Here is a 14,820-nt window from a genome sequence, read left to right as displayed (position 1 = left end):
CCCCTTTTTTAATTGCACTAATTGATGTTTTGGTGTGGATTTTGGAGGTGTTGAAGGTAGAAGTTGTTTGAACGGGATGGTGCGGCCATTTTCGATAATTTGTAAGACCCATTTGTCAGTGGTTATCAATCTCCACTCTGTTAAATGATGTGAGATACTCTCCCACAGGAGTAGGAAAGTGAACAGGGGAAATGGAATTCTCACTGTTTTGATGTTGGTCGTGATTTGGAAGAATATTGGCGATGCATTTGTTGTTGTTGCTGCTGACCTCTTTCTCGATTTTCCCTAGGATGGAATTGTTGTTGACAAACTTGAGACTGAGAATAGAAGGACCATTGTGAAATATATAGTCCCTGCGATGGTATTGGGAATTATAGAATTAATTCCTTACCTCCAAACACAGTGCTTTAAGGGTTTCAGCCTCTTTCCAGTCTCTTCATCTCTTTGTCCATTTGGGCGCCTAAAAGGACTGGTCCAGTGAAAGTAATCTAATGTCAAGGAAGTTATTCTAAGCCAAGACAACCTGAGAAGAGATGTAACCACTACAAAATTGTTTAAAGGCCAGATCTGCTTTGTATATGTATGCACTGATAGGCTGATTTGAGACAGTCTGTCTTTCTTGTACAATCCCCATAAAATCGTGTTTCCTATTGTTAGGAAGATCATCTGCAAATGCAAGAGATTCCCATAGCCCTGACTCACATCCAGGTATCCTTGGCCAATGTAAGATCTAAGACTTTAGCTCTAACCTCTGGGGTCCCTCAGGGTTCCATTCTGAGCCCATTGCTCTTTAACATTTATGTTTGTTTGTTAGCAGATGTGATTAAGAAGTATGGGCTTACCCTTTTTTCATATGCTGATTACACTCGGATCATCTTTTCATTATCAGCTGCTCAACATCAAGATCCCTCAATGCTCTGCCTGGGCTTGAAGAATATTTCCCTGTGGATAATGCACTTAAGCTTAACTGTGATAAAACAGAGGTCTTGGTTTTCGGAAACAACCCTGAGCTCTGTGGAGCAAGCCAATGGCTAGACTCCCTCAGGCCTCTACCAACTTCGGCGACTAGGGTCAAGAATCTCGGTTTTATTATCGATCCCAAGCTCTCCCTGAAGCCACAGATGCCTCAAGGTCACTTGTACCTGTTCTGTTCTCAAGTGGCTGAAGAAGATCCTTGGGCTAATTCCTCCAGAAGCCCAGGGAGCAGTTATTCAAGCTTTGGTGATATCTAGACAGGATTACAGCAATGTGCTGTACCGGGGAGCAGACAAATCCTCGATTCATCGTTTACAGATCATTCAGAATGCGGCAGCCTGGTTACTGTTCCGGCTACCAAGGCACACCTCACTTTCTCCACTGCTTCACGAATTGCACTGGCTCAAGATTGTTAAGTGCACTGAATTTAAGGCTCTGTGCTATATGTTCAGGGACAGACATGGTTTAGCCTCCTTATATGTTCAAGGTCTGGTGACACCCTATGTGCCTACGCGTTGGTTGAGATCATCTAGCCTCTCACTGTTCTTCACACCCAGGTTTCGTCTTGTCCGCATGAAGGGACGCTCGTCCGCTTACCTAGGTCCGAAACTGTGGAATTCTCTCCCAATCTCTCTTAGGAACGGTCACTCCTTGTTTTCCTTCCACAAGAATCCGAAGACATGGCTTTTCTAGCTGTCCGCTGTGGTCTCCGTTAGCTGCCTCTATCCTGCGTCAGGAGAAACCTTTGGGGTAGCTGTGCACATTATAAGTCCCTTATAATAATAATAATCTTGCTAATAAGGCAGATGCACTAGAGTTCATAAAAGTGACAGCTGCAGAGTTGCATTATTTCCTTCTTACTGCAATCAGTCTCTTACTCTCCATTTCAGGAGGAACTGAAGTATCTGAAGCCAAAGAATATTTCTTTCCTGCAGCAGAGACTATTACCAAGTCTGGTTTGGGATCTTGCCTTATGGAGACAGGATCATGTTCTGCAGCTTTGCATTTTTTGAGAAGTCGAGGAATTCCAACCTTAGTAGTGGATGGAGTAAGGAACTTTTCTTGTGCAAGTTCTGCAAATACCGGTACCAAAGGTAAGGTAGGTCTTGGTGAAGCTCTTGGTTGCAGGGTCTCCATTATTGCAGAAACTATTGCCTGTGGTGCTTGCAACTGAACATTTAGTTTATTCACACCTCAGACTAGGACATCTTAAAAAGTAAGAATGTAATTTACAGGAGACGACCTAAGAGGTGATGCTGCCAGAGAAGTGGGAGTGCATGTAGAATAGCAGTTGGTTGAATAAGAGTTAGTAGGTGAAGGCAACTGAGAAGGTGATCATCTTCTTATCTGCCTTTATGGGGTCAAATGTCTTAAGGAAATGAGCTCGGAGGACCTTCAGTGTGAGGTGAGACTGTTGGCCTTGGTCTGGACTCTGGTTCCAATGGTTGAACAATAGGACTTATTGGAGAAATAGGTTTAGGAGGTAAGCTTAGGGGAGTAAGGTGTTGAAAAGGATCATCCTGTGGCATTACTAAGTCTAGTCTGGTTTTCATCTTCTGATTGATGGCTATCAGAAACTAGAAAAATTGAAATTTCTATCTCAGCATTGATCTCCTTGATGTTGAGTGTCTTGACGGCAATCTAGAAGTCAACTTCAATGAAGCCGATCTCCTCGACATCGACTGATGAGGCATCGGTGTCTAGTTTTCCGCAATTGACAATCTCCCTGTCGACGGTTGCGGTGTCGGAACTGGAATCGACGTCTAAGATAAACGTAACTTTGCCTGAGGTGTTGTTGTTGACTGTGCTGTCGTTGTACTCCTTGAAGGCGAGCATGTTGGTGCCTACGCCTGCCGCGACCGGTGTTCTCGAGAGAGGTCAGAGAGTCGATGGTGATGATGTTTTTTATTTTTCCTCTCTCTAAAGCTTCTGCTAAGGGAGTCTTTCATGTAAGAGGTTCTGGATTCAGAAGAAGTCTTTTTTCTAAGTTTTTTCCTCTCTTCTTCCTGATAAAGGTTTTCAAGTTTCCCTCTCAGGCGAACGCCCTCATGGTCTTTTAGGGCTCTCTTGGTCATTTTCTGGCAACATTCACACTCTTTAACTGAGTGAGAGACAGAAAGACAGACAACACTCAGAGAATTGGGTCTGATGAAGACTTTTTTTGCCCACGAGGGGCATTTCACAAAGTGAAGGCATTTTGAGAAAATATTCACCAATTGTTGATGGAAAATTGGTGAAAAATTTAGAATAGCCTCAGCTATGTCTAAGAGAGTATTCACAGATCTTCTCAGCATGAGCCGGAAATAAAAATAACTGAGGCTGTGAGGCAAACTGCCTGTATAGTGCATGTTGGGAAGGGAAGATGCTGGCTCCTTAAAGTAACAGTATATTTGCACTTCTTGAACTCTTAACCATTTAGACTCCTTTTTAGGTCGAGGCTAGAGGCAGCACGCATGCTTTGTGAGGCATGCTGTATTGGAGTATGCACTTGAAGCCCCGCCCACTCTCCACCCATATTTGTCATTGGCTTGTGTCATTGTCCTTCGTAAATGCTGGCTTCTGATTTGCAAATAGGCTTGTTAGTCCCTCCTTAGTACCGCCTTGTCTTCATTTGTAACCTCCCATGGCGACTGGACCTTTTACTTCGGTTGTTCCACGGTACTTGTTATTTTGTCTGAGAGCACTATTTTCTTTATGGCGTTTCTCTTTCTGCAGGCAGCACATGGGTGCCCACTTCCAATAACAACATGGGCTCCCGCTTTCACTTTAACATGGGCGCCCGGCATCATCTCAATCACATCACTGCTTAATCTCGCTCCGTCGCCCTCGTGTCGGTTTCTCCCCCTCCCACCAACCAGACCTAAAGCCCCACTTCCTCCAGGAGACAGTCTACGTTGCCTCTATTCTTGCATGTTTTTGATTACTAATAGCATTCAAAGTCTTTGAAAAACAAGCATAAATCATTCCTTACACACATACAAATGCTCGCATGGTAGATTACGTACACATTTTAGTCCTAAAAATCATATGGAAGTTTCAAATGTTTTATTTCACTCTGTCGCTATCCCATAAGAATTATTCACTCACACTCATAATTTACGATCCTCTAAGTAGGTCTCCTCGATTGATTATTTTATCATCACTCGTATGTTTACAAGTATGTGCAGCTGTGCACCTGTGTACGTCATGTTGTGGTGATGCGTTTGGCTCTCCCTCTGCGGCTCCCACACAGTGCGCCGACTGAATTCTACTGCCCTGGTGTGCCCCCGCTGCCGCTTTCTGGAGGGCTCTCTCTCCAGCCTGAGCAGACCGTCTCCGGTGATACAACATTTCGCATGAAATAAAAATAAAAAAATGCCTTTTGTGATCCAGAAAAATTCCGTAAAAAGTAGGCTTGTCACATTCTTTAATAGAGGTAACCCTGATTCTGTGGCCATGGAGGTGGTTACCTCCAACTAGTAATGACTTTGAATAGTTGAAGAAAAAGTGTTCCAAGATCCCAGCACATTTACGGGAATATTCTAGGTTTATGAGGATCCTAGGATGCAGAAAGGAGATTCATTCTGACCAAAGCCCTTTCACATTTATGTTTTTTACCATTACTCTTTGCTTCAAAAGTTGAGTAATAGGTGTACAGGAATATTTGACAAATCAGCAGAACATTAAGGATGTTTTGGTATCCATTTGTAGTTGTGTCACTGGTCCAAGAGCAGGTCAAAAGCGCCTACATAAAGCTACAAACGCAGCGCATCTCCAACTTAAACGCCACGAACAATAAGTCTGCTAAAGAACAGGATTTCTGCAGGCGGCCCGCCTTCCAAAACTAGAATGAGACAGCTGTGACATGGCAGCGCACGCCATTTAAACTGTCTGGCTCATTTATGCATTTATTGTAAACGCGTGGCATTTGGACAGTTGGCAGAACAACAATTTAATTGGCTCATGCTGGCAAAAGGACAATGGAGGCCAATTTATTCCTCAGAATGTCTGCTTTCTTCATGAAGAGGAGAGAGAGAACGTGGCATCGCTGCTCGTGGGGGGCTCTGAAAGCAGAAGCCAATCACGCCGGTCTATGACCACGCGGCGGATGAGCACGCGGGTCTTTCAGTCATTCAAGAGCGAATGCAAATGCACCTTTCAAAACGAGCAACCCGTTGAGCCTAAAATGTCAAACTTGTGTGCGCAGCCATTTTCCAATCACTGTTTGTAAACAAAAGAGCCACGTTATCACACTTACTCATGAGCCCTTAGCTAGAAGGCGGCCTCAGTGTAGAGGTAATACCACAATGAGGCAGTGCCAGGCCTCCATTTGTGATAGATGGCATTACCCCTGTATTTAAGCCTTTTCACTCAAACATGTCTGTTAAATAGTGGTAATTAGGTTACATAGTTGCCACAACATTTGCGTGTGCAGAATTACCATCTGCATTTTGCTGCTGTTAATCTGTCAAGGATTTTTCATGGAGGGTTATTACATTTTCAGACTAGGCTGAAACACACAGTTCGCAAATTACTGAACATTTAACAAATTAATAATGCCCTAATAGAGGCTCATCACGTAAAGACAAAAAGAAAATGGCATGTGATAATTAAGAGACAAATATTTACCATCCAACTCTATGAGACACCATATCTACAATAAAAAGGTAATTACAGTGTCTCAGATAGGAGAACATACGCAGGCTAATGCCATCTGCCCCGTTTAAAAAACAAAAAATAATGTCATTTTCGACCCTCAATTTGTTGGAAGCATACTAAGCAGGCTGTAGCCTTGATATGCAATTTCTAAAAAGATCTGTCCTACACTATCAATGTTGACATATCACAGCATGATGCGGGCACTGAAAGCTGTATAAAATGAATAATTGCCATGTGGTATCTGTCAGAAGGGCATAAAGTCGCAAATACAAATATGGTTATTTAAGGAACTAAGACGCTGAATTGATTTCCATCACACAATATTATGTCTTTGTAATTTGTATATCACACACTATAACACCGCTACATGCATGGAGATAGGCACTGGTCTCAGTTTTACAATCCAAGTGTAGTCGTTTCTAAAAAAAAAAAACATTTCTACAAACATTTTAAATATTTTGTTCAGCTTTCGAGATGTGAAAGATTAAATATTTTACAGATTTTTTCAGTCACATTTAAATACCTAATTAAATCTCCTGAGCAGGGGACAAATCTGATTACCGTACGCTAATGAATTCTGCTGAAACACGGAAGCTCCGGGCAGAGGCTGCATCAGACAAAGGGAAGGGAGGGCAGAGTAGTAATCCCTGTGCCTGCAAATCAGGAAATTGTCCTAAGGCGACTGTCCCCAGGCAAATTTACCATAGAAGACGCTGTAGATTACTTGTCTCTGAGGAATTACAGGAGGGGAGGTACATTTCCTTCACACTGTAGCAAATAACTTTACTTTTGTGAGGCATGCATTTGGTTTTTGTGAAGGTTTACTTTTTCATTTACTAGATGTCTCAGCATTTCCAGTTTTACAAAGCTTGGATAGCCTAGAGAGGACTTACAATGTTGTGCTGCCACTGGCATTTCTGGGTTTTCTACAGGGCTCTGCATAACCACTTTTCTTATTTTGAAGAGCGGAAATTAAAGTAGGAAGAAACCTACAAAACTCTAGAGGGAATATGTGGTAACTGCCCAGACCTGCCCATTAGAGTTATTTTACTATTTGCATATTACTTGAAAAGAATTGGATGACATCTGCAACGAACCAACCTGCTGAAAATTAACCTCCAGTCACCTTAAAGCCTACATTCACTGTGAGAAGGTTGTTTACCTGTTGGAGAGTTTGGTCCTCGAAGCTGACGTTAAATAATATTAATGGAAAGGAATAAGGTGGTCTGAAGTTGTGGTGTAAATGTTATATTCAACACACCCTCCAAGTTGAGATGGTAACTGGAGACTTAACCCGAGGGCTTCATAAAAACGGCAAAGGGAAAAGTGGAAATTGACAATATTTAACAATCAAACCAGTGAAACATACTGTGGAAGGGCCCATGGTTCAATAGCTAAGCCAGTGAGCCAACTCTGAATTGAACCCACAAGACGGGAATTTGTCCAACGCTGAGTGGTTCACTTGGGACTCGTGGCGGATATATCAAACCTCATGGAGCTCTAGCAGTCTTCATATTGGCATAAATGTTTCTAACTGTGAAGATGATACAAGTGTCCTTATGTTATCCAAAGGCAATTAGTTGAAAGCTAACTGCAGGTGTGTGTATGTTCACTTTTTCTTTATTTTGGAATTTCCATAGTTTTGAAGGTAACGTTTTGTACTATTATTTTCATTGGAGGTATTACTGATTTAATGTTTAATGTTTTCCATTCATTTTCATTGGTGACATATTTAATATTTTTTTCCTATTAGATTTTAATCTAGCACCATATAACATTTAATTTTTTATTACGGTTTTTGTCATTATTCTTTATTTTTCAATAATTATGAAGGCAAACTTTTCTACTGAATAGACAGTATTATTATGTTTGTCTATAAGCCCTTAACCCCATTATCTATTGTTCTTCATTTTTTCTTTGTTTTTCTTATTGAATGTGTAACTTACATTGATAGTGCAAACTGAAGTTCTTTATTTCTTTCCCTACTGTTGTAAAGGTTGGCATGTTATGCCCTGTCTCTGTGATTTAATTTGATGCTAACATCGAGCTACCCAGTCCTTAATGTGTAAAACTATCATTGCTCGGGGCTCAAACTGTTGCTCAGAATCTCACGGGCAGCACTACAAATATCAGAAGACAGAGAGAGAGTGAATACTAAGCCTGCATAGTCTGCATTTAACCTTAAGCCTATTTCACCGAGCACCTAACACTCCCTTTTCCTTTATCTTACTCATGCAGGTTCTTTTTAGTTCTCGCCTAGGCAGCACACATGCTGTCTCTTTGTATTTACCCTGTAGGCTTTAAATACACCCATCATTTTTCATTTGTTCTTTTTCTGCCGTTAGGAAATACTTTCTTTTCAGTGGTGAATTAGTTTGATTTGTACCTATTTCATGTACTCATTCCCTCCTCTCTATGTCTGCTCATTTCACACTGCATGCAGCCCTGCTCGGTTCCCAACAGCCACACACACCTACATTCTCCTGCTTCTCCTCACAAACTCATGCAGCACTTTGGGCTCCCATGCCCTTGTTTTTCTCCTTTCCACAAATCTTGGTCAAAGCAGGTGACGGAGCATGTGAAAAATGCATGTGTGCAGCAAAGGGGATGGCAGTGTGCGCCGGGCTCTGCTGCTAAAGCTGCAAGAGAGGCAGGAGCGTGAGGGTGCAAGGGGCTGCCTGTTGCTGGAGCTGGGGCACGGGGCTGTGGGTGTGGTTGTGACCGGGACAAGGAGCTGCAGCCCAGGTCTCTGCCTACTGCTCTGCACCCGGTACATAGGGACTGGAGCTGGTTTGCTCTGTGCTCACCCTGTTCCACCCACTTCGATCATTAAAAAGTTTTGTGCTAGCCTATGCAATTCTCTTTCAGGGCTGCACTTGTGCCATATTTCAGCACAAAAATTTTTTTTAAGTGCAAAAGTTAATCAATGCTATAGCATGCTCTACTTTGCTCTTGTGAATGTGGCCACAGCTTTCACAGGTCAGATCAAGTCACTGGCAGCTACTGGAAGAGGTGGGTCTTGGTGGTGGGTCTTCGATACGGGTCTTGTGAGTCAGCCATAGAGTTAGGAAAATGGCTGGCGGTAGAAGAGGCAAGAGTCATTTTTTGGATGAGTTTAATAATTATGGGCCGCAGTAGCACAGCTCGTAGGCCTGCAGTTTCCATGGGGTCTGAATGGGCAGAGCCTCTGAAAGGCCACCTGGTAGGGCCACAAGTCAGTCACAACCCAGATGGGTCTCACTCCTCCTTGCGTCATCACGGAGAGACCCATCCTCACCTAGCCAGGCTAGTGTGAACTGCTGACCACAGTCTGTCTTAAAAGGTTCTGCTTGTCATCTGACTCAATCCTTCTAGAATTTCCTTCTGGTGAGCTCAGCCCCCCCATCATTGGTAGGGAACACTGGCTCATCTATGCCGTATGCCACCAAGGCTGGACTCTATGTATCCTAGTAACACATACGGTCCTGTGCAATGTTCCTGCCACACATTCCTTCCAAAGAGGCCATCTTTCCAAAGTGTCCCTCATGACTCTCTCCACCAGGGCACACCAACACGTGTATTGTGTCTGACAGAGGGGCCACATGCCACCCCTTCAGGAAGTGCTGGAAGTCTCGACTGTTCCCAGGATGCTTCTCGCTCTGTCTGTAGATTATGTGATTTTCACATGACCTCGATACACTAGTGGTTAATACAACACCTATGTGTCCCCTTCAACAATTTCTGTCTCTTTACATGTTCCTCTGCTTTCCTGGTATTCTTTTTCCTTTTCCTCTTCTTACTCCTCTCGCAGCTGTCTCCACATCTTTACTCCGTCCTCTCATTTTCCTAGGCACTAGGCTTCTCCCTCTTCCTCAATGTAATTCTCTGTTGCTCTTTTTCACTCACTCTATCTTGCTTTCTCTCTTTCTTCCTCACTCTTTTCTTCTTAATTTCTATTTTCCTTTCCCTCATTGTATCCACCTCTTTCCTCCTTTCTCTCCGTCACCCTGCCACTAGGTCACTCCATTGTTCCCATTAACTTGTATGCTAATAATCTCTCCTCTTTCTGTCTTTTGTTTTATTTCTCAGTCTCTCTACCTTCTTCTTTCCCTTCACGTTTCTCAGATATTTTGTCCTTCTTGCTTCCAGTTTTCCTTCCATTTTTCTTTCTTATCCCCCTCACTCTTCCTTTTCCTCATTCTCACTTTTTCTCCTCCTTTACTACTTCTCCCCTTTCTCCTTTTCTGTATTCTTGTGTAGCCTGTGGCTCCCTTTTCCCACTCTTTTTCACCACTGTTTTTCTCTGTGTGTGTCTCTCTCGCGCTTTCTCATTCTCTAGCTTCCTTTCTTTAGGTCCTGCCTGCAACATTGCATGCAATCTCGCTAATTCAAATCTGCCCTAAAGTAATTGGCAACAAGGGAAATGAGATAATAAAGCTGCTCTGGCTTGATTAATTGGTCCCAAACAGAATGAGTGTAAAACTAGTTTAGAAGGTTAAGGTACCTTCTGCCAATATCAATGCAAATCCAGAAAGTTAGAAGGTAGAAGACTGGTGATAAAATGGGACTTGTGTGCACCCTCGTGTCAGAGGTTAGTGTCATCAGAGAGTTAACGTGGCTGCCGCAAAACTATGTCTGGCTCAAGGGTTTGCATTTAATGTAAGATAGCTCAGTGAGGTAACAAGCCTTTGTTGCAGAGTTCCTTGTGGCAGTAGGCATGTCGTAAGGTCTCAGTTAAAAAACAAATCTCCATTTAACCTGCACCAGAGTTTTTTAGCTCCAACTTTCATTACTTTAAAGTTGATAAAGTGGTTTCGAAAGGATAATAATTTATTATGTGGTAAAGCAATTAATGCAGTCTGTTTTTTATTCTATATAAATGATTATCATCCGTGTACATCACATTTACAGGTCTACGTATCAGATTTCGACTCCGAGCCTAAGAAACCTCTGCAGTCGTTTTATTGATTCTCTACATGACCGACCAGCTCGGTGTGGAGGCCAAGGTAGATGTCCCAGCTGTGCTGCATTTGCCCTCCAAACGTTCCCTGCTATACCATCACCTCCACAAAAGGAATGACTCCATCCCTGAAGTGAGGCATATTATGCTGGAAAAGCCATGGAGAAGCTTGCGCCTCACATCGTTTCACACTGAAAGTGCATGTGCCACAACCCTGGGTGCCACTTCTGATACGGGTAGCGAAAGTGACATCACATGCCCTTCGGCCTCCCCGGATATTGTCACAGGAAGTGACTCGGCAAGGCCTCTGACCTAGTGAAATCCCAGGAAGAGATATTATACCACCTTTGATTCCACTGGAAGGAACATCACATGACCTTTGGCCTGGAGCATTCACAGGAAGTGATGCATTTGCCCTTTGACAGGTTACATCTCACAAAGTTTTGGGAAAATCACCAGTAAATACAAATTAAATACTCTAAAAGCAAACACATTTCAATCCTATGAATAATGTTCCCACATACATTGCATCAGACAGTAGCTTCACATGCAGGGTTGATATAACGCAGCATCCATTAAGAACCTTTTAAATAGTGTACAATAATGAATAATATACTGACCAAGTTGAAATCAAAAAAAAAAATTATCTTAGTTGTTCATGCTTTCCTTTTGCTGCCTTTTATGTGTCTCCCCTTGACACTGCCATGCGCAAACAAAGAGATGTTAGTTTGCCATGTGCACTGTCAATAAGGAAAATATTTTCACTATTTGTAGAGCACTATTTATTATCTACTAAACCATGCACATTAGGTTTGTTTTTTTATATAGCTTACACCCTGAACTAACTTCCATCAATAGACTCAGATTTGGTGATCAGTCAAAGTAAGTCACAGTGAAGTAAGGATGATGTACATAGGGTCACTCAAATTGGTCAAGTTGGGAAGCTAAACTTATAATCCAGTTTTCCTAGTCTCGCTCTCTTTTACCACCAAAGGTTTAGGTTAAAATATTTGACGATCTAAATTAGCATAGTACGTTTAATATATTCATGTATGACGTCACTCTAAATATATTTGTATAGTCTTTTCTTTAAAACCATAGTATGTCAAGCATAACAGAAGGCATAAATATATTTTTATGTTCATATCTCAGCCTTCCCCAGACCTAATAAAAAGTAAAGAGGGAGAGGGTCAGCACCTCAATAACTGCAAATTAATTAGAAAAACGAATAGAACACTGACGTTGTTATTCAGCTATAGGTCTTCAGGGGTGCCCATGCAAATTGTAGATCAGACACAGCTAAAAAGCACCTTTTTAGATTTCATCTGTTTAGCTGTGCTGCGTTTATTAACTGCTTTAGGGAGAGAAAGGGCAGAGTGCATATTCTGACACCACCACTGTCTTTCACTGCTTTCTCACTTGTGCTTAATTTCCTCATTCCGGGTTGCTTTTTCTTCCACCTCCCCAGCATATAATTACATGTGCACGTATGCACAACATCACACTTTTACTTTTTTCTGCTGATGCTGAACAATATTGGCAAAAAACAATGGCAAAACTTGCAAATCTGCATTCACATCCAATTGGTTATGCCAATGCTTGTTCATTCCTGCTTTCTCCTATTGTCGCTCTTTTTCTGTCTTTGTCTCCCTCTTTCTTTCTTTTTGTGTTGTTTCTCTCTTGCTGAAGGGGAATGGTGTCATAAGGAACAAAGTGCAGGTCCCCAAAAAAGAGTGCAGATTGTCCCCCACCTGCAACCACTGGCTCAAAAAAAGCACTGTAAATACCAAATATTCGCAAAGCTTACCACAACCTTAAACCCTATTTAACTGAACTGCGGTTCATTGCAGATGGGCAGTGTTCTCACATGGATGATATGAAGTGTATGTAGATAACCGCATGTACTGCTAAAGTAACTTTTTCGATTGTGCTAGCCCCGTCCCCTAAGGCATCCCACATCACCACCCAACAAGGACCCAGAAAGGTTGTCTTAATTACTACTGCTATAACACTGACTTGTCTTACCAGACAATGTGGAGCTGCTAATGCTTCCTGGAGTGGTGGGGTCAGCTTCCTCTTGTGTTGACTCTTCAGATGGAAGAGCAACCACTCCTTGCTCTTGGGGTTCTCCGGCTGCCACTGCCTTCTCCTGCTCCACCTCAGCTGATATTGCAAATTTTGGAAGCGCCCCTGAAGCCTGCTGCTGCTTCATGCTCTCATTATCGGAGGGAGTTGAAAGAGAAAGCTGCTGCCTGCATAGGAAATATACACAGACATTTTACAGAAGATTGAGTGATCAGATAACCTTCCAACCAGCATAATATGTTGAACGTGAAGCTCGTTTTTCTGCAGTACAGGCATTGTTTTTGCTTACATTTCAGAATACTCTGAACTCCAGCTTAGGGCCTCCACTGGCTGCAGAGTGATGTTCTTTCCCTTGTCGCCAGCTTCATCTCTTTCTTCTCCCTGATTGCGAAGGAGCTGATCCATGCTTGTGAAAACCTGGAAGAGGGAGAAGAGAGATATAGAGCTGCCACTGCAAGCTAGATCTCTACGGTGCCGCATCACACACTTGGGGAACTGGGGTGCATAAACAATGTGGCACTGAAGTGTAAGCATAGACAGCTCCAACACCTTGTGCAAGCATGATCATGTCCAGTACTTAATAGCAACGAACATGCTTGGCTTGCAAGATACTTAAAATGTATATGCATAAGATGAGCTGGTACAAAAGGGAGGTCACACAATGGGTCCCGTTAAAGTGGCCCACTACCACATGCTATGCGATTATCTTACATTAAATCCTAACTAGTCAACATAAATAGGGGTGGGGAGGCTACTTATAAAAGCGGCTTCATAGATCTAGTATTAGCCAAGAACTCAAAATCATCTGGGGCCCCACTTGAATATGCTGTGGGTGTCTGGTGTAGACTGGTGGGCAATGACGTAGGCTACACACTCTAGATTGGAGGCAACCTTGGAGGCATTCACTAAAAAAATCTGCTGTTAGACTCACATGAGTGTACAACGCCTCTTTGTTAAAAAAAGATTCTGAGAAAATGAACATGTGGAAAAAAAGATAGGGTGGGGGTAATGAGCCTGGCCTCTGGGGGTCATCTAGAGCTGATGAACCAGGGGAGGGAGAGAGAAGAGAGCAGCGATATGCAGAAGTTGGCTTGCAATTGACTATAGATTTACGCTTGCACAACCCATGGCTATTATGTATCACAACAGAAAGGATGCTTGAAACGTGTGAACGAATGTGACGTACTCAAAAATCCAAGAGTTTACTGTAAGCGTAATTGGAATCTTAGCGGAAGGTGCTATCATTGTAAGGTATAAAAACTTCAATTAAATTAGTTTTTTCAAAGTCTTTTGACCCACAGTAACAATGAGCAGGACCAGATCATGTTGGACCCAGGTGTTTGCAACTTATGGGAAGATGAAACATTTTCTGTTAGCGGTCAGAGTATTTCAAACATGCATAAAGGAATAAGATTGTTACTATACTTTCAGACTTTTTTCGCTACATAATATATAATATTGCTGCTACTTTTCAATCTTAAATGTTCTGCACAGTAACCAACAGCCGGTGCAATCAAAAATAGCTTATTTTTTGGTTGTGTGAGCTGAAAAGCATAGGAACAACCTTATTCCTCTGAGTCTAACCATCGCAAACTATGTAGAAGTAGAGAAGAACACTCCGCAAAATCGAATAAATGAATGTAAATGTTATAGATATTTATATAAAATGGTTTGCATTGAGTTAAAAAATAACTTCATTTGATATATTGTAATTTTGGGTCCCTGAGATTGTGAGTTTACACCATCAATAAAACTAGTTTATTAAAAAAAGAGGTGAAAATTGAAGTTATTTTCAGGCGTCGCTTGTGCTGTCCTTGTGAAATCTATTGTATTTAATATAAATCGTAGAAAGGGATTACATCCCGCCCTTGCTTTTCATTGGTTCGTGTGCTTGCCACTTATTTTCCTCCGTTCCGTTTCTATTGACTGTAGCATACTGTTTCCTGTTGTTCTTCGTGGTTTTCTCTAATCAGTCTCCCGTGGCCAAAGTACTGTTTTCATCCGCTTTGCTGGAACTACTTTTAAGCTTGTGAGCACCTCTACGTGAAGCCAACCCTCCGATCACAACGTGCACTCACCAGTCCTTCAGCCCCACCCCCGGGGCCGAAGCAGGGACCAACTGTAGTGCTCCCTTTTGTTTGCAAAACCAGCAACACACTCACCATTCCCCTGCATCCGAAGCT

The 14,820-nt window shown here is 42.4% G+C and overlaps 1 protein-coding gene across 11 annotated transcripts in view; it reads right to left on the bottom strand.

Moving 5' to 3' along the window:
• The window catches only part of MAST4 (microtubule associated serine/threonine kinase family member 4), a 1,731,733-nt gene that overhangs the window by 54,136 nt on the left and 1,662,777 nt on the right, over positions 1-14,820 (bottom strand). For all 11 annotated transcript variants that reach the window (XM_085631988.1, XM_085631996.1, XM_085632003.1 and 8 more), the window contains 2 exons: positions 12,927-13,054; positions 12,578-12,804 (listed from right to left, as the gene is read on the bottom strand). In XM_085631988.1, coding sequence (XP_085488114.1) covers positions 12,578-12,804; positions 12,927-13,054 — 355 coding nt within the window. The remainder of the gene's footprint in view (positions 1-12,577; positions 12,805-12,926; positions 13,055-14,820) is intronic.

The sequence above is a fragment of the Triturus cristatus genome, chromosome 2_1 (genome assembly GCF_964204655.1).
Source record: "Triturus cristatus chromosome 2_1, aTriCri1.1, whole genome shotgun sequence".
In the NCBI taxonomy this organism is placed as follows: Eukaryota; Metazoa; Chordata; class Amphibia; order Caudata; family Salamandridae; genus Triturus; species Triturus cristatus.
This window is presented reverse-complemented; position numbering and strand designations above follow the sequence as displayed.